This window comes from Panthera uncia, assembly GCF_023721935.1.
Source record: "Panthera uncia isolate 11264 chromosome C1 unlocalized genomic scaffold, Puncia_PCG_1.0 HiC_scaffold_4, whole genome shotgun sequence".
Lineage (NCBI taxonomy): Eukaryota > Metazoa > Chordata > Mammalia > Carnivora > Felidae > Panthera > Panthera uncia.
In genome coordinates, this window is record NW_026057585.1 from 20408767 (window position 1) to 20436268 (window position 27502).

The 27502-nt window shown below is 39.5% G+C and overlaps 1 protein-coding gene across 6 annotated transcripts in view; it reads right to left on the reverse strand.

The window, feature by feature from the left end:
- Positions 1 to 5716: 5716 nt before the first annotated feature.
- Positions 5717 to 27502, reverse strand: part of CDC14A (cell division cycle 14A) — a 185930-nt gene continuing 164144 nt past the window's right edge. For 4 of the 6 annotated variants that reach the window (XM_049616725.1, XM_049616721.1, XM_049616719.1 and 1 more), the window contains one exon: positions 26593 to 27133. In XM_049616725.1, coding sequence (XP_049472682.1) covers positions 26680 to 27133 — 454 coding nt within the window. In that variant the 3' untranslated portion in view covers positions 26593 to 26679. The other 2 variants (XM_049616724.1, XM_049616722.1) reach the window with 2 other exon arrangements.

The following is a 27502-nucleotide window of genomic DNA, read 5'->3' on the forward strand; positions in this document are numbered from 1 at the left end:
CCAACTCACGCTCTGTCCCTGTCTGTCTCTCTCAAAAACAAAATTAAAAAAAATTTTTTTTCAATTCCTAAATGCTATTATCTCACTGTCTCATTCTTTTTAAAGTTTGTTATTTATTTACTTAGAGAAAGAGAGCACAAGAAGGGAAGGGCAGAGAGAGAGACAGAGATAGAGAGAATCCCAAGCAGGCTCCGTGCTGCCAGCACAGAGCTCGATGTGGGGCTCAATCCCATGAACCATGAGATCATGACCTGAGCTGAAATAGAGTCAGACACTCAACCGACTGAGCCACCCTGGTACCCCTCTCACTGTTTCATTCTTTAGATTTGCCTCTTATCTCATTTTAAGCAGTTCATCAGTTTATATAAACATTTTATCATTTCATTTCTATGTTACTATTTTAAGTGTATCTTTTTTATTAAAGCTTCAGTGGTGTCTTTATTTTCACTGCAGTTACTGTTTTTTGCTTTAATTTTTTTCAGTTACTTTTTTACTTCAATATTTTTGAAATTGCGATATTGTTAAAGCTATAATAACCTATTTTTATTTCTTTCACTTACTAAGTAGCAGGTAAATAGTAAGAGCAAAGTTTTGAGACTAGTTCATCCCTGAGAGCAAAGATGATTCAGGGAGTTTTTCGTACTCCAGTTTCCCCTGAAAGGAATCCACTTCTGAATGTATCCATTTAAAAACAACACAGAAATGAGAACTCTGGCCCATCTGGAGCACTGGAGACCCCAAAGGATAGCATTCCTCTCTACAGATCACGGCTCCTGCCCTTCACGAAGAAGCCTTCAGAAACAGAGACTGTGGGTCAACTTCGTAACGTAAAACTGCACATTCATTTAAGTGGGCTTTGGTTACTACCAAATTAGTCAGCTAAGATACACAGTGTACAAAACTACATTTACATAGCAGGTTTAAGACTGACGTCCTTAGAAAGGCCTGCTTTCAAGGTTGGCCCTAGCTTCCACCTGGGAACTTGACTGGTAAACAGCTCCCTGCACTGACATCAGGCTTTCCCTTGTTATCACGGTGGTTCGAGGTGCCCAGAGCGTGCAAACAATAAGGTTTATGCAGAACACCTGCTTTCCTTCGGGAAGTCTGGAATTTTGGCTCATGCTAATCAGAGGATGCTTACCTGACCAGCCCCCAATAAAAACCTTGGTGCAGAGTCTCTAATGAGCTTCCCTGGTAGACAACACTTCACTTGTGTTGTCACCACTGGTTGCTGGAGAATTAAGCACATCGTGTGTGACTCCACTGGGAGAGGATGCTTGGAAGCTTTTGCACCTGGTGTCCTCCAGGCCTCACTCCATGCACCACTTCCCTCCGCTGATTTTGCGGTTTCCTTTCACTGTAATAAATCTTAGCTGTGAGTGCACCCACATGCTGAGTCATGTGAATCCTTCTAACAAATCATGGAACCCAGGGGTGATCTTGGGGACACCGACAAACAGGGCTTCTCCTAGCTCCAGAATGGCTGCTAATTAGTCCCTGACTCAGTAATTGACATTTAGCTCTCCTCCAGACAGGATGGATGAAATTTTCCTCTTTCGGTTTACTCTAGAAATTAGCAATCCCAACCCCCTGTCACTGAAAAAGGAATCCTTAATTAAGGATAATTTTCCCAACAGATTTAAGTTTAAAATGGATCAAACTATCGTAAAGTCTCAGTTCATCAGCTTGGTCGAGGGTCAGGGTCTCTCACTTCTTGTTGCAATGGGACAGCCATCTTGGGGCCAGTGCCCCTCACTCAGCCTCTGCTGCAGTGTCTGAGAAGGAGAACTCCGAGGCTGGTGTTCCGTGCCAGTGGGACAGGAGACACTCTGAGCTGGTGTTTCTGCTCTGCTTTATGGTTTCTGAAGTGCAGTCATTCAATGTGGTCCCCGGCCATTACTCTGCGGCCATTGAAGGCATGTGATCTAGGTGATAAAGCAGGGTACTGACTTGGCCTGAGGCAGCAGGAAAATCTTGGACAGGATGCTGTACTTGTGAAGGAAATTGGTGTGAAAAATGGCCAAGGGAGAGAAGTGAATATTATATACTTCCTCAAATCAGGAAAAACTAAGGCCTAGTCAACTAACCCCACTGGTCACAATCAGCGGATGCCACGTTATTTACAACCGAAGCTACGTGAGAAGCTAATTGATTACATCTTTCTAGAGTTGAGAAACCGCCTGGAACTTGCCTCGTGGGGTATGGCATCTCTCTCAGAATGTGCAGTGCGGCATTAAAAGTCTCTCTGCCTGCAAGAAACCTAGATTTTTAAAAAGAGTTCCATTTCCTCCAGAGTCTTACTTTCTTTTTAAAGACAAGAATGGATTGGCTCCTCTAATCTCAGGTCTCTAGGACCCCCATATCTCCCAGGTTTTGCTTCTCAGTGCAAAAAAGGCATATGTTATACGTCACAGCTTCATCTCTATCAGCTCTCAGTAAGGCCAGATGTACACCAGGTAGATGATAGATAGATACTTATGTAGACTATCATTATACTATTCTGGTCCCTGATTTCAATTTGTCTTTTGAACTTTCTATTTTATGTCCCTGACAATCATTTTTGGAGATCTGGATGTCAAGATTGACAATCTCACTTGGAGATTACCTCTTCTTTAAAAACATTTTTAAACCACTTTATTGAGGCATGACTGACATCCAAAAAGCTGTGCATATTTAATGTATACAACTTGATGGGGTTGGAGGTAAGTACACATGCAAGAAACCACTACCAGTCTTGCCCATCACCTTCAAAAGTTTCCTCCCATCCTCTTGTAATAATTGCCATTATTATAATTTTGTAGTAAAACCACTTAACAGTAAGATCTACCCTCTTAGCAAATTAGTAAAAGGGTACAAAGTAAGTTCTAGAGATCTACTACACAGCTTGGTCTTATTGTTAATAAGCACGTATTGTAGTATTCTTAAATTTTTGAGTAAAATAAATACCAATAAGGTGTCCTGGAGATGAATGAAGGTGAGCATTTAGCGTAAACTTGCCTAACCCGGGAAGAGAGGACCAATACCCTATGACATCTGAGAGGACTATTCGTCTCAGCTTCCGGCTCCAGCATCCGTTATCTCAAAACTTGGTGTCCAAAGCCCCTTTTTTGCTCCTCTGTGGTACACCTGGTCCATTCTTTGAAGCCAGTTTAAATCCCTTTGGAAGAGAGCCATGATGGTAGTAAACAAAATACATCTGACAGATCATTACCCCCAAATCTGAAGTTTCATGTAAATGTATAAACATTTGCAGCTGGAATCATTTCTACAGTTTCTACCTTGACCCCTTTTTCACTTAGGAGTCCAACCTCTCAGAACCACTTTGGTCAACTTGATTAGAACCAAAAGAGAAATAGCCAGTGGTGATGTGAATCTTCGTTATTTGGGTGGTATGGTTAAAGAAAGGTATGGTGAGTGAAAAGGTCACTTAGTTTATGTTTGTCCATTTGAAACCAGTTTCCAAGTAACTGTATGTTGCCTTAAAAGTAGTCTTTCGAAGACAAAAATCATATGACTTCACTCAGGACTTTAAGAGACAAAACAGATGAACATAAAGGAAGGGAAACAAAAATAATATAAAAACAGGGAGAAGGACAAAACAGAAGAGACTCTTAAATATGGAGAACAAACAGAGGGTTACTAGAGGGGGTGTGGGAGGGGGGATGGGCTAAATGGGTAAGGGGCACTAAGGAATCTACTGAAATCATTGTTGCACTATATGCTAACTAACTTGGATGTAAATTTAAAAAAATAAAATTAAAAAAAAGTAGTCTTTTGATGTAAGTTTCTACTTGCACTCACCAAAAAGGTTTAAAATTCTCTAGAAAAGCTATTTTTCTCCTTCTTGATATGATTATCATAATTCAATCCATAGAAAAGGAACAGGGTGGGAATATATTAACATTTCAATCCAGCTCAAAATAACTTCATACAATTATTTTCTACGTTCCTTTCTAAGCCATGAATGCCACTACTATGAAAGCTATGTGTAAATAAAGAAGTTTTATCTTCTGCTATAAAGTATATCTTGCTGTAATTGGAAATTCTCTAATTAATCTTCAAAGGAGACAGGCTGAGACCAAATTCTTGCCTTGCTGGGCGTTATAGAGAGGACTGCAGGGTTTTTGCAAGCACCATTAACTCTGCCTTACGAGGTCACTTCAGGAAAGAGCCCAGACTTCTTCCAGAACATGAAACACCACAGAATACTGTCCAGCTTATATACCGACAACTGGTTTAAGTGGAAACCTTTAACACATTGGTGGTCTAACAAATGTCACAAAGGAAAGCATACAAGTGTGAACCATTTTGAAAATACATTTCTGTGGCTTATCGTTGGTAAACTCATGTTCCACCTGTTCATTGCACCCCAGCTGAATAGATATGGGGTAGCCTCTCCAGCTGTGTTTGGAGGTTTATAAATCATCTAGGGACAACAAAACCATGTAAACTCAATAACAGCTAGGTCAGGAATTTGTTGGAACTGGTTAACTGACTGACTAAATAGTTTGACTATGTTCTTCATAAGAACTAAATCTGCAGAAAAATATTTTCTGCCCTTCATGAATTCCAAAGAACTCTCCTTCCCTAAGATGTGGTCCCATGACAACTTCAGTACCCCAACTGTCTCCTGCAGTGTTGTGAGAACTTCTAATTGGCAGATTCTCAACTCAAGAAGTGAAACTACCTTCCCACCCACACCTTTTTCCCTGTGTTCTGAAAAAAAAAAAAAAATGTAAAGACAAAAGAGAAGGGCAAAATCTTAGAAATTTCACAACCCGACGAGATCCAGTTTTAATACATAAAGTATCTTTAATAAGTAGTGTAGCTTCTTTCTCTCAAGCTGCCTCTTCCAAGAGGTGAGGTTTCTTCCATCTGATTTATTTCTATAATTTCTCCTTAAGAAAAATGGCCATTCTTACTCAAAAGGCACCAATCACCAGTGTATCATACAATAGTCGTAAATGACCAAGCAGGACCCAAAACTCTGATCACAATCAGTGTTTTATTAACAGAAAGGAAAATTATATAGAGAGAAAAACAGCAGGAGCCTGACATTATCTGACTTTTGTGAAAGGCAACGTATAAGGTTTCTTTGTGCTCACTGTCATATACTTCAAAAAATGGCCACAACCTGGAAAGTCAATACAAGATAAACTGAAAATCCAGAATGGAGATCTTGAGAAACTTGAAAGGCACCAACCAGAATGGATCAAATAGAAAATTATAAAGAGACTTCAGTACACTGATAACTCAAAATCCAAATTATAAAAGTCAGGGGAAACATAAATTGCATAAAACTTTTATTATTTATTAGCAGTGCATTTTTCTACACTTTAAAATAGAACAAATTATCTTTTGGAAGGTAAACTATTCATAACAAAATACATGTCAACAATTTTTTTATTTTTGGAGTAGAATTACTTTGCTATATACTTTCTATATTATATACATACACTTCTTGATTTGTCTATGTATGGACGTGTGTACAAATAATTCTAAGACATACACATGTTGATACATAGGACTAATATACAACATAATTATGGAGAATTTATAGTAGTCAATTTTACAATCATTTCAATAGCTGCACACAAATTAGTGTTCACAGAACTAAAACTGTCCATATGGTTCCCTTTTCCCCACTTTTCAAACGTCATCTGAATTACTTTTCACTGATTTTTTTTTAAATACTACCATCTTCCTGTACAACTAACCACTCTTTTTTTTTTTTTACAATAACTCATAATAAAATATTTTACTCTTTCAGTTTTAGAAAAGGTATACAATTTAATTTCACTTATTTTAATTTTTGACTCCTAAAACATACAATTCATTTTTTTCATCAGCTTAGTGCAATTATTTGGTACTGCAGTTACTGAAGCTTAAGTAATGAACCTGAGCCAAACATTCATTCAAATGCCTTCTTAAAATGTAAAACATGAACAAGATGTTTTGCCAAAGCATGTGTAATAGCCTCAAGGTACCCCATCCTTAATAAATATATTATAAATAACTCAGTGGTTGAGAGGAAAGCACTTCATGTGGATCCACTTAACTGTCTGAACAGTCCATTCTTAAGCAGCATGGAAGATAATCAGAATCTAAGGCTCCCCACACCCCATGGAAATGAAACCTACGGGCTTCTGAGGCCTGATGCCAGATTACACTTACATAAAAGGGCTGTGAGCACCTGTCAGGGGTCCCTTCATTTCCACGTTAGGTTTCTGACATGCTGGCTTGTGTCTTAGGTGTTCTTAATCTGTTACAAACATATCTCCTTTAATACAGAGAAACAGCAGCATCTTATTCAGTTTTTTCTCTTCGTTGATTTAAAACTGGTGCCAGACCACGTGTGGTTACAGACAACAACCTCGTACCAAAAGCAAAATATTCTAACTGGGTTAAGAACTCTCTCGAGAGGAAGAAAGAAATAAAAGCATTTGGAATGTTGAGTCATTTCATAGAGAAAAACTGTGTTTTCAGGAGAAACGTTCAGTGAATTCTGATCTTCAACTGGATGTTAAATTTTGTTAAAGCCCCACAAGGATGTGAAACTAAACAGCTGAGCAACAAAAACAAAAGGGAAGGGAAACGGTCTGAACAAGCCATATCAAACGATTATCCTCTTGCCAGAGATAAACTTGCATAAACTCATTACATTAGACTGACTTCCCAAAAGAATGAACTGATCTGCCCTATTCATAGGGGACATAAAAAAATCACTTTCTAAAAACTTTCTCCCTTACTTTTTCTTAATAAAGAGGAATTATTTATTCATCGTAGACAAAACCATACTAAATAAATTCAAAATACAAATTTTTGGTAACAAACGACAAGAAAACCTAAGTCAAAATAGAGTCTAGTTTTTACATAATTTTATAGATTTATAAATTTATCAAAATAGTCTTTTAAAGTTCACAATACATACATAATGTAACACTGTACATGTAAAGGTAGTAGCAAATGTATTACCGAAATACATTAAAAATAACCTTTCAAAATACCAAATTCAACATTAAAACATTCTTAAAAAGCATTGACATCTCCATAAACATAGTTTCAGTGCATTTATAGTAGTCATTAACCAGAGTTTTCTGGTTTCAAGTCTCTTGAAGGTCTTATGTGAGTGCTCTCCTTAATTTAAGGTAAGAAGGCAGAAATATCCCTCGAACAGCAGTGGCTTTCTCTCTACATTGCTTGTCCAGATGAAGACACTGTGTCTAAGAGTGGAACAGCCTTCGTCGGAGCGGCAAGGCCTTAGTAATGAACATATTCAGACTGAAGGGACTGTGCAGGGGGGAGAGACATAAACTGAGGTTAAAGCCCATCACATACAAGACTCGTGGTACACATCATGCAGCTATTTCCTTCAACACAAGGCAGTTTGGGTCTATTATATAGAAGATAAGTGAAATAAACTAAGAAAAAAATAGAAAAGGCTGGGGGGAAAAAAACAAAAACAAAGCACTTGCTAAGAATAAGATATGCAATTACGTGGAGTGACTGCAAGAAAACTTTGTATTTTAAAAGGCCTACGATCTATTAATAGCAGTTAAAAATGAAGTATTATGCGCAAATTGGTAGGTAGCACTAAACTCACTTCTAAGCTTTTGTGCAATAATGAGTTTTACTCAAAAACATTAAGTGATATTTGTAAGTAAATTGAAGTTTATCAGAATATACTTTAAGATTATATATACTTTAATCCAATACATATCAAATGTTAAAGCTTCTAATGCAGTAGAGTTAGCAGTCATCTAAATGAATTCCTTAAGAATGCTTGAATTTAACAAATAGCTTGCAAATCCTTTCCATGGAGGGGGACACAAAGCACTACTACTTTTGAAATCTAAGCTCAAGACCCAAAAGCTCTTGTGCAGAAGAATCTTGCAGTTATAACATGATAAATAGCAGGCAGCTTTCAAGAAAAGAAGATACACAAAATCTTCCCCCGTCATATTAGATAATCACATATAAAAGGAACATGGTTGGGATATGTAACCAGAATGCATTGATAATAGACATTATCCAGGAAAAGAGAAAGATAGAGAGGAAAAAATTGCCAAATACTTATATTTGAGCAGCAAACAGCAGTTAGAAAGAAGGAACACAAATCAGTTTCACATGAACATATTCTTTTGCACAATTCTTCAAATACCTTAGAACAAAGTTTACTTGATTTGCCACCAAATGTCCTTTTCTACTTCTCCAATAATTATTTTTCAAGTTGATCTGTAGCATGCTATTAATAGGTCTTATCAGTTCTGAGACTGGCCCATTTTGTGGATGGTAGGGGTATCGGTAAAAAGAATGTCAATTATGCAAAAATAATCTACAAAAGATTCAAACTATCTTTGCTCAGCTTCAAAATTCCAGTGAATTTTATACCCTATTGACAGCCATTTACTCAGTAAGCATCTATCAACACTGTGAGTCAAAAAGTCACCAGCCTGTCCTCAAGGGCTAAAGTCCACACTGTCATACAAACAACATGAAGAGACAAAGGTGTCAATGTTCAATAACATGCATAGCGTGAAGTAACACTGTACACAAGAAAGGATCAGGCAAGGGAAGGGAAGGCTTGGGGAAGGCAGAGTCTCCCAAGCCTGCAAGTTTCAAGGAAGAGGTTAAATGTTAAGAGCTGCTAGGAAGAATGGAAAAGGCTGGCAAATTGACTTTCTCACTACAGGATGCAGTTTATGCCAAGGCTTCAGAACAGGGGACATGATCAAGAAGTAGGGCACTATAATGTAAATATGCCTGAACTCACAGAAAGCCTAAGAGGTAAGACTGAGAAAAGTCCAGTAAAACTGTTCCAATGTCTTGAAGCCTACATAAAATTAACCTGTAGGACCCTCAGTTGCCATCCTAACAATTAGAACTTAAAAGTGGACTATTATTGGGGCACCTGGGTGGCTCAGTAGGTTAAGCGTCTGACGTCAGCTCAGGTCATGATCTCACGGCTCGTAAGTTCAAGCCCCCACGTTGGGCTCTGTGCTGACAGCTCAGAGCCTGGAGACTGCTTCAAATTCTGTGTCTCCTTCTCTCTCTACCCCTCCCCCACTCACTCACACTCTATCTCTCTCTCTCTCTCTCTCAAAAGTAAATAAACGTTAAAAAAATTTTTAAGTAGACTATTATTTTTCCAGCTGTTTTTCTCAGTTTCTTTTGAAGTCTGGCAAGTAGGCCAAGAGAGCAGGGCCAGGTGGTCCTCCCCAGCTGCAAGCCTGCTTGCTTTACAATGGCCAATGCTTTGGTAGTAATATTGAAATTTTGCTTTTGTTCCAGTTAGAAAAGTTATTTATGTTACCACTAATGGTACTTCTATAGCTCCTCAGATTGTTTGTAAATTTAGAACAAAGTTGTTTCTGCAAGCAGCCCTAAAGTTCCATCAAGTCTCAATAGACAGAGATATAGCAAATGAACAGATACTAGGCAAGTGACCTTTGTTAAACTAACTTTCTTTCAGGGTAAAGTATTTCATATGTGCATCAATATGGAGGGGGTAAATATGTGTATGTACACATCTTTATTTATTTTATGGAATCATGATGCCCACTGAACTGGAAAACAGAAATAGTCTACAATCACTTTAGGGATTTCTATCATTCATAGAAGTATATATTCATATTCACCTCTGGCAGAAGCTTTCCTTACACACAGCAGCGGTCATCACTCTGGCTGCTGTTTCATCTAACCTACAGATACAGTTTAGCACAATCCCTCTTGCTTCCTCTGCCATCCCGCCCCCTCTCCCCCTACCACGTGCTCACTTAATGTTGCCCAACTGGCTCTGAGTCCTATGTAAACAAATAAAGACATGAGTTGGCTGAAGAATGGACCTTCTGTCATGCTGGGTAATTCATTCAACAAATAATGATTAAACATTAGTAGTATACATTTGGCACTGGGGGATAAAAATAAGATACAAAAGTTCTTCCACAGTTTGTTTATACGGTATAAAGAAAGTGAAAGGAAATAACAGATCAGTAAAGAGACTTAATAAATTAGTCTGACATCAGCATTTTGTAACAAATTAACTTCCTTTCATTTTCAATCTAAAACAAAAATCTTAATGGAAGTGGAGTTAGGGAAGAAAGAGAACTGGTAAAGTCTACAAGACATATTCACTTGAAAAAAAAAACATAACTAATATTTCTAGGCTTTTTCACTGGGGAAGCAATTATGTGGGATGACAGTAACATTTTGATTTCACATGCTTCCATGATGGCATTGTACTGAGGGTCTCTGGCTCATCTGTTACCTGTATCCTAAAGTTACTAATAAATATCCCAGAAAACACAATAACCCATTATTAGCATTGCTAATTTTTATAGCAAAGATGCAAATGTATTTTGTATCCCACAACCAATATCATTACTGCTGTTGACTTTATTATTCAGGAAATAAAGTACAACTATCCGGAATTCTTAATAAACTAGATATATTACTGAAGAGGTCAATTATTCTGTGATAGATATTTGCTGAGTACTTCCTATATACCAGGCACAGTTCTAAACATTTTATATGTATGAAATCATTAAATACTCCAGACAACTCATTTTACAGATAGGAGATTGAGGCACAGAGCAGTCAAGGACTTTGCCCAAGGTAACACAACAAGGAAGTGGAAGAGCTCATATTTTAACTCAAGCAGTCTGGCTCAAAGCCCAAATGCTTAGCCACCATAGTATAACACCTCAATATACTTCTAGCCTTTGTCCTGTGATCACTGCGTAATCAGTCAGACATTCTCTATCACCCAAACACAAACAATAACCTGAAGCAGGGGTGCCTGGGTGGCTCAGTAGGTTGAGCCTCATGGTTCATGACATGGAGCCCCACGTCTCAGCTTGGAGCCCACTTGGGATTCTCTCTCCCCCTCTCTCTCTCCCTCCCCTACTCTTTCTCAAAATAAATAAACTTAAAAAAAAATAACTTGAAGCATGGTGTGATCCTGAGCAAAGAAATATTACAGTACAAAAAAAAGAAAGCAATATTTATTATACCATAAAGGAGATATATACATTTTAAAATGAAAAATCCTTATAGGACCTAATCCAAAGTAATTTTCAGGAATACTCTAAAAATAAATTTCCTTTATAAAAACACCCACGCTTCAGTATTCTGATTAAAGTTTTAATTCTGCTTGGCCAATGTTTATCACTATCATAAGAATTAATACCTAATGCATCTGAAATAAAAAAATAAATGCAGGAATGACAATGGATACGGTTATGGAGGAAGCAGTGCTTGAAGTATAAATATTATTTTACAAGGTAGCACTTATTTGTATAATCAAGAGATTTTAATTTCTCAAACAGAATATTCAAGTTTCTGTGCCAGTAAGTTCAACGGGGTTATAGTGAGTTAAGACCAGATCAAGTTTATCATGAATATATGGTGTTTTTATAGTGTGAATCCCATAAAAGTAATAATACAGCAATATTCAGCCTGCAAAATAAGGATAAAATTACTTTACACTTGCAGCCCCCAAAATTTTTATGTCAAAATATAGGCTTCCATCAAGAAGTCTTGTTCCCTGAAAGCAGTTAGATTTGACATAAAACAAAGTGTTAGGTAAGGAGATCAAGACAATTTGTTCTGTTCTGGAAATTTGCTACTAATCTGTTTTGGCAGATGTAGGTAGTGACTTTAAAAATTTAGCTATTCTGGAGGTGTTTCTTTTTTAAACAGCCCAGTTACCTAATCACGGTAGAAAAATGTCTAATAATGACAGGTATAAATACTGTAAGATGGTTACTAAATACAACTATACGTTGACTATCAAAAACAGCAAACTGTAAAGAATAATGAAAAATTAAGGTCTTTGCCAGCAAATTAATGAAATGGTGTCTTACTGTTCACATAACTCAGACCAACAGACCCTAGGACCTGGAATGTTAGTTTCATACTCGGTCAAAATCCTGACTCTCAATCGCCACGTGCTTTTGCCATACTGACTTTCTCTCTCCTGTATTTTCCCATCTTCCGAGTCCCTTAAGGAAGAGAAAGTAGTCTACTTGGTTATTGCTGGTTTGAGTTCTAATTACAGAAGCAAAAAGCACCTTAAAAAGTGATTTGCTTTCATGGCATAGATAATTAAAAAAAAAAAACAAACAAACCACATTTGGCAATATGGTATCTTATTTTAAATAAAACTCTGGTGTTGAATTTTAATGAACTGGGGAAAAAAATAAACATTGATTAATAATAAGTTTATCTATAATTGCCTCTATACTCTGGGGTCTTTTATGGCTTTGCAATAGTTTCCAGTTTTTGTATTGCTTGTATGTTAATGACACGCAAAATGTGTTCATTGATATCATTTCCACAAATACGGTTTCACAAGACTGAATGTTTGGCATTTGCTAGCATAATAATACTTCTCCAATAACACTGGTAGAGAAACATAGCTGCATAAGATTTTTTTGGCTAAGGATTTTGATAAAATCTGCTTTGAAGGAGGTGTAACATTTTTCTGTAACGTTCTCTAAGCATTTCAGGGACCCCAAGATTTAACAAGCCAATTTCGTTTAATTAAAATGCTATATAAAAAATTCTTTCACCTTCCCACCTAACTTTTAATAGATTCTTTTTTTTTCTGAGTGAACTTAATTGTGCTTTTCAACAATCACAAAAAGCTCATTTGTTAGATGACAGATGGTTGTTGACACCTTACTTGATTCAGCCAACCATTCCGTGAACGTTTCCAGTTCATCTGAACGCCAAAATTATATTGATGCAAGCTCGGTTAAAATGTATTTTCTCTTATTTTAGTAAAGTCACATTTCTAAAAAAAAGAAAAAAAAAGAGAGAGAGAGAGAGAGAAAGAAAAGCAACTCTCAGATGATTGTATATTAAAGCAAAAGCTGAAAATCTGTTTTCCTTTTTGTTAGTGCTTCATGTGCTGACGGTGATAATGGGCTGCTAAGCACCTTAGCTCTTTGCTTCACATTCGTGGACCTAGATATATTATCCAATTTTTAATTCAATAAATATTTATTAGGTACTCACTGTACTTTGGCACCTGAGAAAACAAAGATGCCTCCAAGAAGCTTAAAAGCTAGTAGAGGGGAGAGAGAATCACATACAGCTGTCTAGATATAAAAGCAACTCGAAGGTGGGGGGGCGGGGCGGGTGTGAATAAAGTCCCACGAGAGTCAAGAAAGATGGGTCACAAATGTTTCATCAAAGAGATAACTGTGGAGACAGGCCAGGAATTATAAAACCAACCAGAGACAAGGAAAAGCAGAGTGAACCACATGTGTTAGGGTGTGGGTGCAAGGATGTGGCCCTATTGCAGAGTGCTGGTGGGTATGCCGTGGGGAGCTGCTGGAAAGATAGGATGGGGGGGCACAAGGGCTGCCAGGGAAGGGCCCCAATGCCAAGCCAAGGGATCTGACCTCCACAGATCTGTGGACCCCACAGGCAAAGTAGAGACAATGAACAATTGGGAACACAGGAATGGTCTTAGAAATCTAACACTGGCCACAGTATAGAGAAAAGATTAAAGGCGGGAGAGACTTAAGGCAGGAAGAAAATTTAAAGGGCTATTCCAATAGTCCACAAAACCTTAATCAGGGCAACGCTGTTGAGAACGGAAGAACAAAACACAGACAGCTCCTAGGGATAGCTGATAGTACCGAGTGACTGGATGTGAAGGAAAGGCGGCCGTAGTGTCAAAGAGGATTCCAAATTTCTAGTGTGGATGACAACTACTAAGCCAGGAAACAAAAGGAGGAACAGGCAATTGAAGAAGCAGGTAACACCCATAGGAAGTTAGAAATTGCCCAGGAGACAATCACCCAGAGAGAGAAGTGGGCCAAGGTCAGAGCCTTGGGAAAAATCATGAAAGGGTTGGCAGAGGAAGATAGACAGGTAATAATTTTAGGGGGAGGGAGGATGAGAAATAGGAAAATAGCATTCTAAACTCAAAGGAGACAAAAAGAACAAGCAAAAAAGGAAGCTGATATTGTCAAATGCTACAGAAAAACTAAGAAGGAAGAGATCATCTGATCTGGCCTGAAAGAAGTCAGGGGCAGCCTGTGGGAGAGGCTCTCACCAGAATGGGGCTTCTCTGGTCCCAAGGTTGGCCATAAAGGAGACACTGTGAGAGGTTACAGGACCCAGGGAAGCAATTGGCAAGATCACTCTGACCAACCCGGATGTACCTGTTTGCAGGTGAGGAGACAGGCAAATGGAGTGGAGTAGGGACTAAAGACATAAGAGAGGAAGGCCATGGATGAGTGACTCCCTAGAACAGTGTGGAAACAACAGTACAGGGGGGCAGAGTTACCATTGGAAAATGGTAGAAAATAGTAAAGATTCTTTTAACCTAAAAGGAAAGGAAAAAGAAGGACATGTCAGATGAAGGGACACTTTGAGGCAGAGAAGAGGACAGTTAGGGGAAATCACTCCTGATGATTCTGTTCTCAGTGAGACTCAAGGCAAAGTCAACCAGCCCTGGAGGCTGGGGCAGCTGTGTTGACAAAGGATGCTAAGAAGTTTTGGAACAGCCAGTGTGGGGAACAGCAAGGGAGCCAAAATGGGATAACTAAACTACTTATGAGCACCCAAGGGCCAGGTAAATTAGAAATTCATTTAAAATGGAGTTAATTGGTGGCAACGTAATGGGATTTTCTCCAATAGTGCTTAGAAGAGAGAGACTAGAAACAAATACAAAAAAAGTGGACTTGATCTTATTTTGGAGGCTAGTGATTAAGTGGCTATGGAAAACAGATCCAAGTACAACAGAGAACATTGGAAAGAGGAAGCAGAAATGACCATGTGGGCCACAGAAGGTGGGGAAACAGGCAGGGACCACAGAGAGGTCTTGGGGAAGGGTTAGTAGGTGGGGTAAATGTCTGAGAGGAGACTTACAGGATTCAGGATATCAGAAGAAATGCTTTAAGCAATAAAAAGGCCAATGAAATGGATTTCGAAGTGAATAAAAATAAAGATCACCGGAGTTCAGAAAGTTTAAAATACAGTAGTCACTGCCTCTCTGAATCTTGACTTCCTCATCTATAAACTGTGGACTAAATAAATAAGCTAATGTATATATGAAGCACCTACTACAATGGCCAGCACATTGGAGGTACTCAATAAGTTACTAATGATGGCAATGATAATGATTAGAAAAATGTTATTGTTGTCGAGAACATTGGCAGTAGCCCAGTGGCTAGAGTAAAGCCTAAGTCCTCAAGGAATAAAGATGAGTGAATGGCAGTGAGGAAGACAAAAACAGCAGCACACCATCAGGTGTGGTTTTCAAAAAAGAAATTACAAATACAGTGTCTAATACATCTTAACTGTAAAGATTTGAGAGTTACCAGAAAGAAAGCAATTTGCACTTATGGGGTGAATAAGGGGAATTAGGTTGGAATAGGTCAGCCTTATTTTCCTCACTTTCAAATAGACTTTAACATTTTCTCCTTTAGTTTATTGCTCGCAATGATCTTACTGCTTGCAATGGGTTTACTGCTTGCAATGTTTGTGCTCCCCACCCACCAAATTTATGTGCTGAAATCCTAACCGTCAGTGTGATGGTATGAGGAGGGGGCCTTTGGGAGGCAATCAGGACAAAAGAGTGGGAACTCCATGGATGGGATTCGCATTCCTATGGGGCCTGGGGAGCTCTCTCACCCTCACACAGCCACATGAGGATAAAATGTGTGGGAGAAAAGGCACAGCAGGATGCAAAAATATGATCAACTTCTTTAAGCCCACAAACAAACCAAGTCACAGTAGTAGGCCACTGGCTACAGAGATGGAAGTCAGCAGTGACGGCCTAGTGTTCTTGAGGGTATACAGGCCAAATGCCCCTGGCCTAAAACTGAGGCTGGGATCCCCCACCTGTGAGAAGGACTTGAGAGGGACCACAACCACTGCCCTGGGGCCGGGGTTTATGCAGAGCTGCATCCTTGCCTGAGAAGCCAGCCTGCTGAGCTCACCAAGGGAATAGAGCCTGGGTCATGAAAGTCTGTTTCTAGACTGGAGGACCGGGTATGGGGGGGGGGGGGGGGGCGCGGTTCAAGTGGAACCAAGAAGAAAACCAGTGGATGAGGAGGGAAAAAAAACAGCGAGAAGTGGGGAGAAACAAAAAACTCCCATCCAGTGTGAACCTACAAGTGAAAATATTGAAACACACGAGGAGGGGCACCTGGGTGTCTCAGTCAGTTGAGCATCCAACTCGATTTCAGCTCAGGTCATGATCTCACGGTTCGTGGGTTCGAGCCCCACGTTGGGCTCTGTGCTGACAACACAGAGCCTGCTTGGGATTCTCTCGATGTCCCTCTCTCTCTCTCTCTCTCTCTCTCTGCCCCTCCCCCACTCTCAAAATAAATAAATAAACATCAGAAATAAATAAAAATAAAACACACAAGAAACATGAACACCAAGAGAACTAACAAAGTTTTCAACCAGGAGATGAATTCTCACAGGCTGAAATGCAAACAACAAAGCCATCTCAAAACAACCTGTCATCTGAGATCCTCAAGGTGAAAAAATGAAGAATACCCATAAAAAGAACAAGAAATTATGAAACAAAAATAGGCGGGTCCACATAAAAACAGATGGCTGTCATAAAGAATGAATGATAAATGTTGGAAGTAAAAGACACAGCCATTGAAATCAAAAGGTCAATAGGTTGGGGACACATTCCAGAATGGACACAGTTAAAAGAGAATTAGTGGGGAGTGCGTGGATGGCTCAGCCAGTTAAGCGTCCAACTTTGGTTCAGGTCGTGATCTCTCAGTTAGTGAGTTTGAGCCCCGCGTCAGGCTCTGTGCTGACAGCTCAGAGCCTGGAGCCTGCTTCGGATTCTGTGCTCCCTCTCTCTCTCTCTCTCTCTCTCTCTGCCCCTCCCCTACTCGTGCTCTATCTCTCTCTCTCTCTCAAAAATAAATAAACATTTTTTAAAAATTAAAAAATAAATAAATAAAAGAGAATTAGTGGATTGGAAAATAGCAGGAGGAATTCAGTTAGAAAACAGCCTGAGTAACAGGAATTTTAAAATATAAAACAGAAGGAAAGAAATACTAAGGACAGATTGAAGGGCTCCAACATAAGTCTACGGGGTATTACAAAAGGAGAAGTGGAGGAGGGCAGGGAGGGCACGCCTGGGTGGCTCAGTCGGTTGAGCGCCCAACTTCGGTTCAGATCATGATATTGCAGTCGTGGGTTCGAGCCCTGTGTCAGTCTGTGCTAATAGCTCAGAGCCTGGAGGCTGCTTGGGATTCTGGGTCTCCCTCTCTCTCTGCCCCTGCTCCACTCACAGTCTGTCTGTCTCTCTCAAAAATAAATAAACATTAAAAAATTAAAAAAATAAATAACAAAAAATAAAAGGAGAAGTAGGGGAAAGGCAGATAAAATCCAAAAAGATAGTGGCTGAGAATTTTTCATCATTGAAAAAGTCATCAGCCCTGAGACTGAAAGTATACATTAAGGCCCAAAGATAAACTGTATGGAGTCCATATCTAGGTATGTTATGGTGAAACTTCAACGAAAAAGAGAAAAAACTTACAATAATTGGTTTTGTCCTTCAACTATAGAAGCTTTTTAAGCAAAGGATGACATTAGGAAACTAGTATTTAAAGTAGATTCTGGCAGCAGTGCAAAGACAGAGTGAAGGGACCAGAAAAATGACAGCAGATGATCAAGTAAGCCAGAAGATGCCTCCATGGAGCTTTCGGTCTAGTGGAAGAAAATGGCTTATCCATCTTTGTCTTACCTTCCTGGACTAAAACAAGACTGCACTCATGGTAGACACTCATATAAATATTAGATAATTTTTTTAATTGGGCAAGTCTTTACACATATATAAAAAGCACTCTCGTTTGCTCCTGACTAAATAAATAAGTAAAGCAAGATTAGAAAAAGACTCTTTTCTATTGACTTAGCAGTATTTGGTATTAAGTATTTGGTATTGGTAAAACAGAAAGTGTCAAATTAAGTTGAACAACCAAGCCAATTAAAACTCCGACGTACTTGAGATTAAAGCAAGTTCTATACCTGAAAGTGTCCTTTCAAATGGAGAGTCAAACAAAGCTGACAGACTTTGTACAGGAAATTAATGTAAACCACTATTTAACATGGGAAGCTGAACTGACCCTTAGCTCTATCTGCAAACACTATGTGTACCTAACAGCTGATACACAAATTTAAAGGCATCATCTGAACCATGCTAATCTCAAAACAACTTGATGCTTTGGCAAGTAACATTCCCAAGTCCACTTAGAAAGGAAACAAAAAAGAATACCAATGCTGAGTAAATGCCAAAGATGTGGTTCAAAGATTGAGCTCACATTCTTGGGGCACCTGAGTGGCTCAGTCAGTTAAGCAGCCAACTTCAGCTCAGGTTATGTTCTTGCAGTTCATGGGTTGGAGCCCCGCCTTGGGCTCTGTGCTGACAGCTCAGAGCCTAGAGCCTGCTTCCAATTCTGTGTCTCCCTCTCTCTGCCCCTCCCCCACTCACACTCTGTCTCTCTCTCAAAAATAATAAAACATTTAAAAAATTACAAAAAAAAAGGAGTGAGCTCATGTTCTTGATATTAACATCCCTTAGCTGAAAAATTTAAGGTAATGCTGAAATTCCATCAAATCTAAGGTATGCCACAACAAAGAGAAGAGAGGGGAAAACCATAACAATTTAAACACACAAGGTTAGAAAGCTAGTACTAATCCTTAGTATCAAATATAATATTTAATCTTTGGTGCACCTGGGTGGCTCAGTCGGTTAAGCATCCAACTCTTGATCTCAGCTCAGGTCATGATCTCACAGTTCATGACATCAAGCCCTGCACTGGGCTCTGTACTGACAGCGCAGAGTCAGCTTGGGATTCTCTCTCTCCCTCTCTCTCTCTGTCCCTCCCCCACTCTCTCTCACACACACATACACACTCTCCTCTCTCTCTTTCTCTCTCTCTCAAAATAAATAAGTAAAACTAAAACAAATAAAAACAATATAATATTTAATATTTAATTAATCTTTGTGATTCAATATTATACTTAAAATCAGGACAGGATGATAGTTTTTGAAACACAGAACAGGCAGAAGGAAAAGACATCAAATTTAAATCAAGAAAAGCTGTTAACCTCCCACTGGAAAAGTAGGAGCATTTTATTGGGAATGGATGTTTAAACAGTCAATAGGCAGTTCATCAATGTCACACAAACATTACTCCAAAGTAAAATTAAGCAGGCTTTAATGCAAACGCCAATCACTCAGATTTTCACCCAACTGGGTATTTTACCAAGCTGGATCTAATATTTTGATCTTATTCTAAGTCCCACTTTAAGAATCAGTAATTCCTTCAATAAATAAATAAAACATAAAACATATTCCGACTAATGCCAGAACACAGAAGAACTTAACCTATTCGTTGGCTACCAAGGTTGTTCTGACACTGGTCAAATTTGAGATTGAGAATACTGAGAACAAACCGGTGGTTGCCAGAGTGGATGGAGGTGAGGGGCGGGCAAAATGGGTGAAGGGGACTGGGAGATGCAGGCTTCCAGTTATAGAAAGAGTAAGTCACGAGGATGAAAAGTACCGCATAGGGAATATAGTCAAGGCTATTTTAATAGCCTTGTATGGTGATAGACGGTAACTACACTGGTGTTGAACACAGCATGATGTATAGAGAGGCTGAATCACTGTGCTGTATACCTGAAGCTAAGGTAATGCTGTGTGTCAACAGTACTTCAATTAAAAAAGAACTATAGCCAACAAATAAATGTAAAGGGACAAAAATAATATTGGAGACAAAAATAAAGTTGCCATATGATTACCAAAAAAATAAATAAGTTTGAGGTGGAGAATTCATCCACAAAGTCTTCATAACCAAGAGCAGGCTAACCAGCTAAGTCTAAACATGGCTGTGCCCCGTCACACAGGGAACTTAGCATAAGGAGAATGCTACCGTAAAACAGTAGGTATGCACACAATATTTCATCATTTCAATTTTCCTTCCAACTGTAAACTAAAGGAGTATTTTTTTTAATGTTTATTTATTTTTGAAAGAGAAAAACAGAGAGTGCAAGCCAGGGAGGAGCAGAGAGAGAGGGAGACACAGAATCTGAAGCAGGCTCTAGGCTTTGAGCTGTCAGCCCAGAGCCTAACGTAGGGCTCAAACCCACGAGCTGTGAGATCATGACCTAAGCTGAAGTCGGACGCTCAACCGACTGAGCCACCAAGGTGCCCCTAAAGGAGTATTTTTAATTCTTTTCTGTGTCTAGTACTATATTAGAAACGATAAAATATAAAAGAACTTTATGAAACTTGGTATGTAGACCCTCAAAGAAAGTTTAAAAGTTGAAGACAAGTCTCACAGATACAGACAATACGTAAACAAATACAGAAGCTCAGGCATGTAATACCTACAGTATATGTTGATAAAGTACTAAGTATGCTTCAAGGATAGGAACAGAGGTGAAAAAGGAAAACTTTGGGTGGGTTCACTTTCTTGAGGACAAGGGAGCCCACATTATGGAACAAGCAAGGGAAATGAGGTACAAACATACAATAAAGGGAACCGAGGACAGAGGGCCTGAAAGCTCAGGAAAGGAATTTAGGATTAATGTTCTAGCATTAGAGGATCCTGATCACTTCTGACCAGGTGAGTAAAATGATGAGATCAGCATCTCTTACCCAGAAGTGCTTTAAAGTGTGGTTGGCAAACTACAGCTCAGCGGCCACATCCAGCCCACCACCTATTTTTGTAAATAAAGTTTCACTGAATCACAACCATACCATTTGTTTATGCATCGAGTTGGAATTGGCACACAAAGCCAAAACAGGCCCTTTACAGAAAAAGCTTGTGCCCCTACTTAAAGTATGAATTAATTAAGAGACTGAGTTAGGAACAGCCTCAATGAGGCTAACACAATGACAACAAAAAAGGTGAGAAAACAGCAGAAGAGGAAAATGGGAAAATTCCAAGAGACAATGAATGGCATCACTGATATAACCTGAAACATTACCATGAGAATGTCTCTGGAAATGTCTGAAGACCAATAGATAAGAGTGAGTAACAAAGCTTAATATAAGCTACTGCTTAGTAATAATAATCAAATTACAAAAAAGGTTTTAATACATGATGCCCAAAGCAGTTGTCAGAAGAATCTTATTATAGAGCAGCTTATCTTATTTATATTTATACACCCTACAGATCAATAAAATAGAAGCTTATTCTGAAAGGCTACTCCATTAGGTCCATAATTAATGTGACCTGTGACACTGGAGTGACAAAAAAATTTTGTAACCAACCGGACACTCTCTCTGTCTCTCTCTCCCTGTCTCTCTCTCTCTGTCTCTCTCTCTCTCTCTATATATATATACATATTTCTTTTTTAATAATAAAGCACATCATTTTATAACTCTTCAAACAGTTCAACTGATGCAAAAAAGATGTTTACTAAGGACCATAATTTTTCTTTGGGTAGTTAAATTTCCATTTACAAAAATACATACATCATTTAAAAATTAATAATAAATATATGGTGGATCTGTTGGTCACATATGATTATTTAATAGCATCAATTCTATTGTGCATATTAAAACACAGAATAATTATTGAAAGTGCATAGATAGCATTTACCCAAAGACACCTACTGAGGTAGGGACTGGGGACAGCAGATAGGGCTCAAACTAGGTTCCCTCCCTTCAGGGTTTCTATCAAGAGCTACCATCCACACAACTGCCAGAATTATCTTCATCAAATCAGATCTGATCAAGTCACTTTGCTTACGAGATTCCAATAGCTCATGGTGCACTTCCCAGTTTGGCTTCCCCTTAACGTCCCAGCCTTATCTACAAGTAACCTCCCCAGGCTTTAGTGACACTGGAAAACTCACTGCTCTTAAAATAATAGTAGCTAATAATTATGGAGCGCCATCTATAAGCAACTCTGTAAACTAGTCCATATGATTGATCTCAGTCATCACAACCACCCTATTACGAAGATCTTATCATATCACCACATAAGCTTCAAGGCTCCGCAGTCAGAAAGACGCCTTTCAAAGTACACAGCCCTATGTTGTATAAAATTTACAAAAATTAATATTTTGTATTCTTTATCTTACATAGGTCCTACCATATCATATAAGCTTCAGGGTGCACAAAACCTAGTCTGCCCTTGATTATTATTATTCCGTTTTACTGAGACTCAGAGAGGTTAAATAACTTGCCAAAGTACTCACCACAAGGAAGTGGCAGAAATCAAACTTTAACCTAGGTCTATCTGTCTTCAGAACCTAAGAGTTTAACTACAGTACTAAAGCTGTGCTTCTGTTCATACAGTTCCCATTGCTTGCAATGGCCATTTCTCTTCTTCCTATTTTCTTAAGTAGACTCCCAGGAGGCTCCTTCCTATTTATGCTCCAAAGCCCAACTAAAATGTTATCTCTTCTGCACATCTTTCTTCGACCCTTCCTGGAAAAATGAGATACCCTTTAGATATCCCTGTATTTTATTTTAAGTTTATTTATTTATTTTGACACAGAGAGAGACAGAGTGCAAGTGGGGAGGGGCAGAGAGAGAGAGGCAGACAGAGATTCCCAAGCAGACTCCACACTGTCAGCGCAGAGCCCCGACGTGGGGCTCAAACCCACAAATTGTGAGATTGTGACCCGGGCCGAAATCAAGAGTCGAACACTCAACCAACTGAGCCACCCAGGCGCCCCTAGATATCCCTGTATATTAAACATCTAATATATATATATATATGTATATATATATGATATAATCAAAATAATATGCTTTTTGGAGTCAAACTGACCTATGTGCAAATTACGCCTCTGCTATATATTTGTGGTACAATCTAAGGCAAAATATTTAATCTCTCAAACCCTCTGGAGGAAGTTACTCTAAACACACTGACTCATTTAAACATCTAACCATTCATATATCCATTCAAGAAATACTTAATGAGGGCCTCCCATATCCCAGGCACAGAGCATACAACTAGGACACAGAAAACAGAGGCACCACCCCTGCCCTCACAGAGCTTACAGTCTACCGGAGGATACAGATAAGTGAACAGATGATTAAAATGCAGAGTGAGAAGAGTATTGATTAAGACCGAGGCAGGGGAGAGAAGAGTTTACGGGGAAAGCATCATGACCTCACCCAGACTTTAGGGGTCAGGTAAGGACAGTGGAGACGAACAGCAATTCAGTGGCAAGTCTCTTAAAAATAAAACAGAGCAAATATTCAAGACAGATACCTCAAGTAATTTCAATTTAATAAAATACTTCCACCCCACCCACGCCATAATCACACGTCCCTCATTTCTTAGGCATTTGAAAACTCCTCTGAATGTCAGGGAGGGAAAACTGATTTTTTTTACAAGTGGGTTAATAAAAAAATGAAACCTTGTGCAGTTTCTACTGGCAGCAGAAACCTCAAGACCAACAGAAGAGGCCAAATAAATAAAAATAAAATCTGATTGTTCTTCAGGATTCTGTCACAACCATAAGAATTCCTTAACATTTGTTCTTGTTTTCTGTGTTAAAGCACTTAATGACAGAACAAGGAAATCATTTTTACATTTTTCTGGGGGCTGAACTGCTGCATAAAGTGAGAGCAATTGCAGCTTTCAAAAGAGATGCTAATTGCAGCTTCTAAAATATTAGACTCTCTCTAAACACCCGTCACCCTCATCCCCTAGGAGTTTCTGGGTCTTTCTTAAAGGTGCTGGGAGGATACTGCCTTACAGACTGCATTTCCTACCCAAGGGCTTAAAAACATTTCTGTTGAGAGATTTATTCCTAGTTCTTCAAGGGTCATATGCCTCACAACTTAGGAAGTGCTGGAAAGAAGAACCATCTTATTTAGACAAGAAACCCACAATTAGAAAAGCTGTACTGGAGTGATAAAGGAAAACAACTTACAACCTCTTTCTTTATTCCTATAAAATGGGAATTTCCATCTTAATCTAGACTTTGTACCAGCAAACCAGCAGGGGTAGGACCTGGAGCCTCCCTTCCCACAGATGTTTTCTAGGCAAAGATAAAGGAGGGGAAGTCAGCTCTAAGAGACCTGCTACTTCTTACTTCCTGGGAGGGTGAGAGGGAGGAAAATGTTGTCATGCTGGCAATTCTATTTATAAATGCTTCTCTTTACAATGAGATGACAAATTTAAGAGAGAGAAGAGGGGAACGGCAGCAGCTGCCCACACAGACTATTACTTTAAATTTAATTATCAGAAAACCACTCTCTTCAGGCCAGGAGAGGGATGAGGAGAAGGAGGAAAGGTGAAGACAAATATCAAAATATGGAATGAAACCAAAAGCTAAGTTATATAAATATGGGAGGGAAGGGTGATCACCAATCATCTAAAGACTATCCCCATGCTTCAACTAGCCAAGAGGAAAACTGAGATCCAGAAAAAGTAGAACGTTATTCTTGCCAAGCTCCCAATGCTTCTGGTATTCAGCTACAAATGTAGACTACACTAAATCTTCAGCTATGAAATCGGCAAGATAGCTATATAATTATCTATACATCTATATGTGTACCACTTTTTCTGAAAATGAACAGATCTGTATTCTGGTCTAACAATGAGGTTGACCCACAATCAGTATATGAAAACACTCACAACTCAATTCCTGCTGGGAAGCACACGACTTGCATATCTTGTTATGAAAAGGTAAATACCTATCCTTTTCCATCTAACCCCCTAGTTACTAAGATTTAAGTTTTTACTGATACAACTATACCCATAATATCATGAGATCAGATTCAGATTAAGTGGTGGAGTGGGCTGGCACTATATAGGAATTTAAAATAATGTTGAAAAACATTGAGAATAAAATCATATCTGGAAAATTATACAGTTGACCCTTGAAAAATGCATGGGTTAGGGGTGCTGGCCCCCGCACAGTCAAAACCTGCATAGAACTTTGATTCCCCCCAAAACTTAACTACTAATACCCAACTGTTAACCACAAGCCTTAGCAATAACATCAACAGTCAATTAATAAATTATATGTATTAATACTGTATTCTTACAATAAAGTAAACTCAAGAAAAGGAAATGTTGGGGCGCCTGGGTGGCTCGGTTGGTTAAGTATCTGACTCTTGATTTTGGATCAGGTCATGATCTCATGGTTCATGAATTTGAGCCCTGAGTCAGGCTCTGAGATGACAGTGAGGAGCGTGCTTGGGATTTTTTCTCTCTCTCTCTTTATTCCTATAAAAGGAATATTTATTCTCTCTCTCTCTGTCACTTCCCCACTCGCACACACATGTGTGTGCTCTCTCCTCTCAAAATAAATGTTTTTTTTAAAAAAGAAAATGTTATTTAGAAAATCATGAGGAAGAGAAAACACACATATATTACTGCATTGTATTTAGTGAAATCAATCTGTGTGTTAGGGGACCCATGCAGTTCAAATCTGTTGCTCAAGGGTCAACGATATGTGCTAGAAAGGACTGTGTGTGCATAGAAGAGAAAAAAAAAAAAAGGCTTCTTTGAAAAGAGGCCTGAGGTTGAGACAGGAGTGGTAACGTGTCCAACCAACACACACACACACACACACACACACACACACACACACACGTGCACTGTGTCCTCATGTTAGAAAAGTGGTCCCCTAAAAAAAAAAAAAAAAGAAAAAAAAAGAAAAGTGGTTCCCTAAACTACCATCTAAGGGAAGTGGGTCTCATTAATTATTCCATTGGGTTCCTGTTTCCCAAGAAAGGCACACTGCTACCAGCACCTTTTGTCCCCTCTGCTCCCCTGCAGAAATCACTCCCTGGGTAATGGTTGAGGAAATGTTGGTAGAACAGCAGGCATGAAGGAGTCCCAGGCCCCAAACTACCCAGGACACTGGAGTTTGCTTGTGCCCTGACTGGACTCCGTGTTGAACTCTGAGTTGCACTTTGATCTGTGAGGTTGATTTCTCCTTCCTATTTTGTCCTTGTTCTCTCAAATCAACACTCACATTCCCATAGATATGAATTCCCCTTGAGGCAATCAAAATATGTGATTAAAGTGACTCATAGCAGGGTGTGAACCAACCGATTTTACCTAACAGGGATTTCCAGGTTAAAGGGGGGCTTGGTAACCTCAATACAGAGTTCCCGGGGAAAATGTGTTTGATGATCTTTCATCCTGTCTCTAGAAGACTAATAGCTAATTTTAAACATCTTCCTGATACTCTGCCTTCCCCTTCCTTACATCCCAGATACCTACTCACTGGGCCCTCCTTATAAACACCTTCCCATTTGCCATTTTGTTAATTCTGGGTCAGTTCCCTGAAGGAGGGGACATATTCCAGAGCCTAATGGTTAGTTCTGAGAAGCTACTGTTCATTCAGCACCTTCCACACTTAAATACTCTGAAATTCATTCATTGATATAAGATGTGGAAAAGCGAAGCTTCCCAATGCCACTGCAACCATAGCAAATACCATCTATGGTATGAATCAGCTCCCGGCTTTGCACCAGATATTCAGAGTTGATTCAAAAACTTAACTGAAAAGTAACGTAAGTCAACGGTGTCCATGATGAAGGGAATGAAAGCGGTTTCCCTCTGAAGAGGGAAGGAGGAGGAGGGGAAGAAAAAGAAGGAAGGAAGAAACCCCAGTTGAAACTTGGCATTTACTTGAAGAGGAGCCAGCCGAATGTACGTGCATAGACAGGTTCACAGCACAGAGGGAAGGCATCGCTCAGAAGCCTTCCTTGGCGCTATTAAATTTCTTTGGCGGCAGCCTCGGCTGGGGAGGCAAGGCACAAAAGTTGCGTTCAGGGTTCTGAGGACCAGGAGGTGGTGTCTGCGAACTTACGGGGATTGAACGGCTCAGGAATCTCGCTGAGGAAGAAGAGAGGCCGGGGTAGGCGGGCCGAAGAACCGGGCTGTGCTCCTCCGCTTTGACGCCGCCGTGGGGGCTCGGCTGCCTGCTCACGGTGCTCCCGCTGGTGCTGGTGCTTCTGCTGTACTGATTGTTGTTGAGCTCTGGGTAATTTCTGGCAGACGGCTGGGAGCTGCCATTCAAGAGGTTGGTGAACGGGCTGGCTAAGAAACCCGCCTTAGAGGACGAGGAGGCCTTTTTGTTCTCTGGCTCCTCTGTTGCAGCGTTCAAGTTCCCTAGAGAACTGGCTAGCCGGGAGTTTATGGAAAAGCTGAATGGAAAACACAGGTGGGGAGGGGGGAGGACATAGACAACGATGTATGCTCATGCAGAGTTCGTGTTTCTAAAATACACAGTTAGGACAAGAGGGGAATGGGATGCAGACAGCTCTGATCAAGGCAAATGGGGACAGAATGGCTTCTTTATCGTCTTGGTGATATTACAACATATGGCCGTTAGTTATACACGTTAACTTCCTGTCTAAGCAGTTCACTGCGACCAAAGAAGCTGGCTAAACCACTCTGACCAGATGTCTTGAGATAGGACATCTGGGGGCTCTATGTGTCCTGAGGTAGGGAGTAAGTGAAAGGGGCTATATGAGAGTAAAAGGTAGACTGAAGTGTAAGATTTAACCTACACA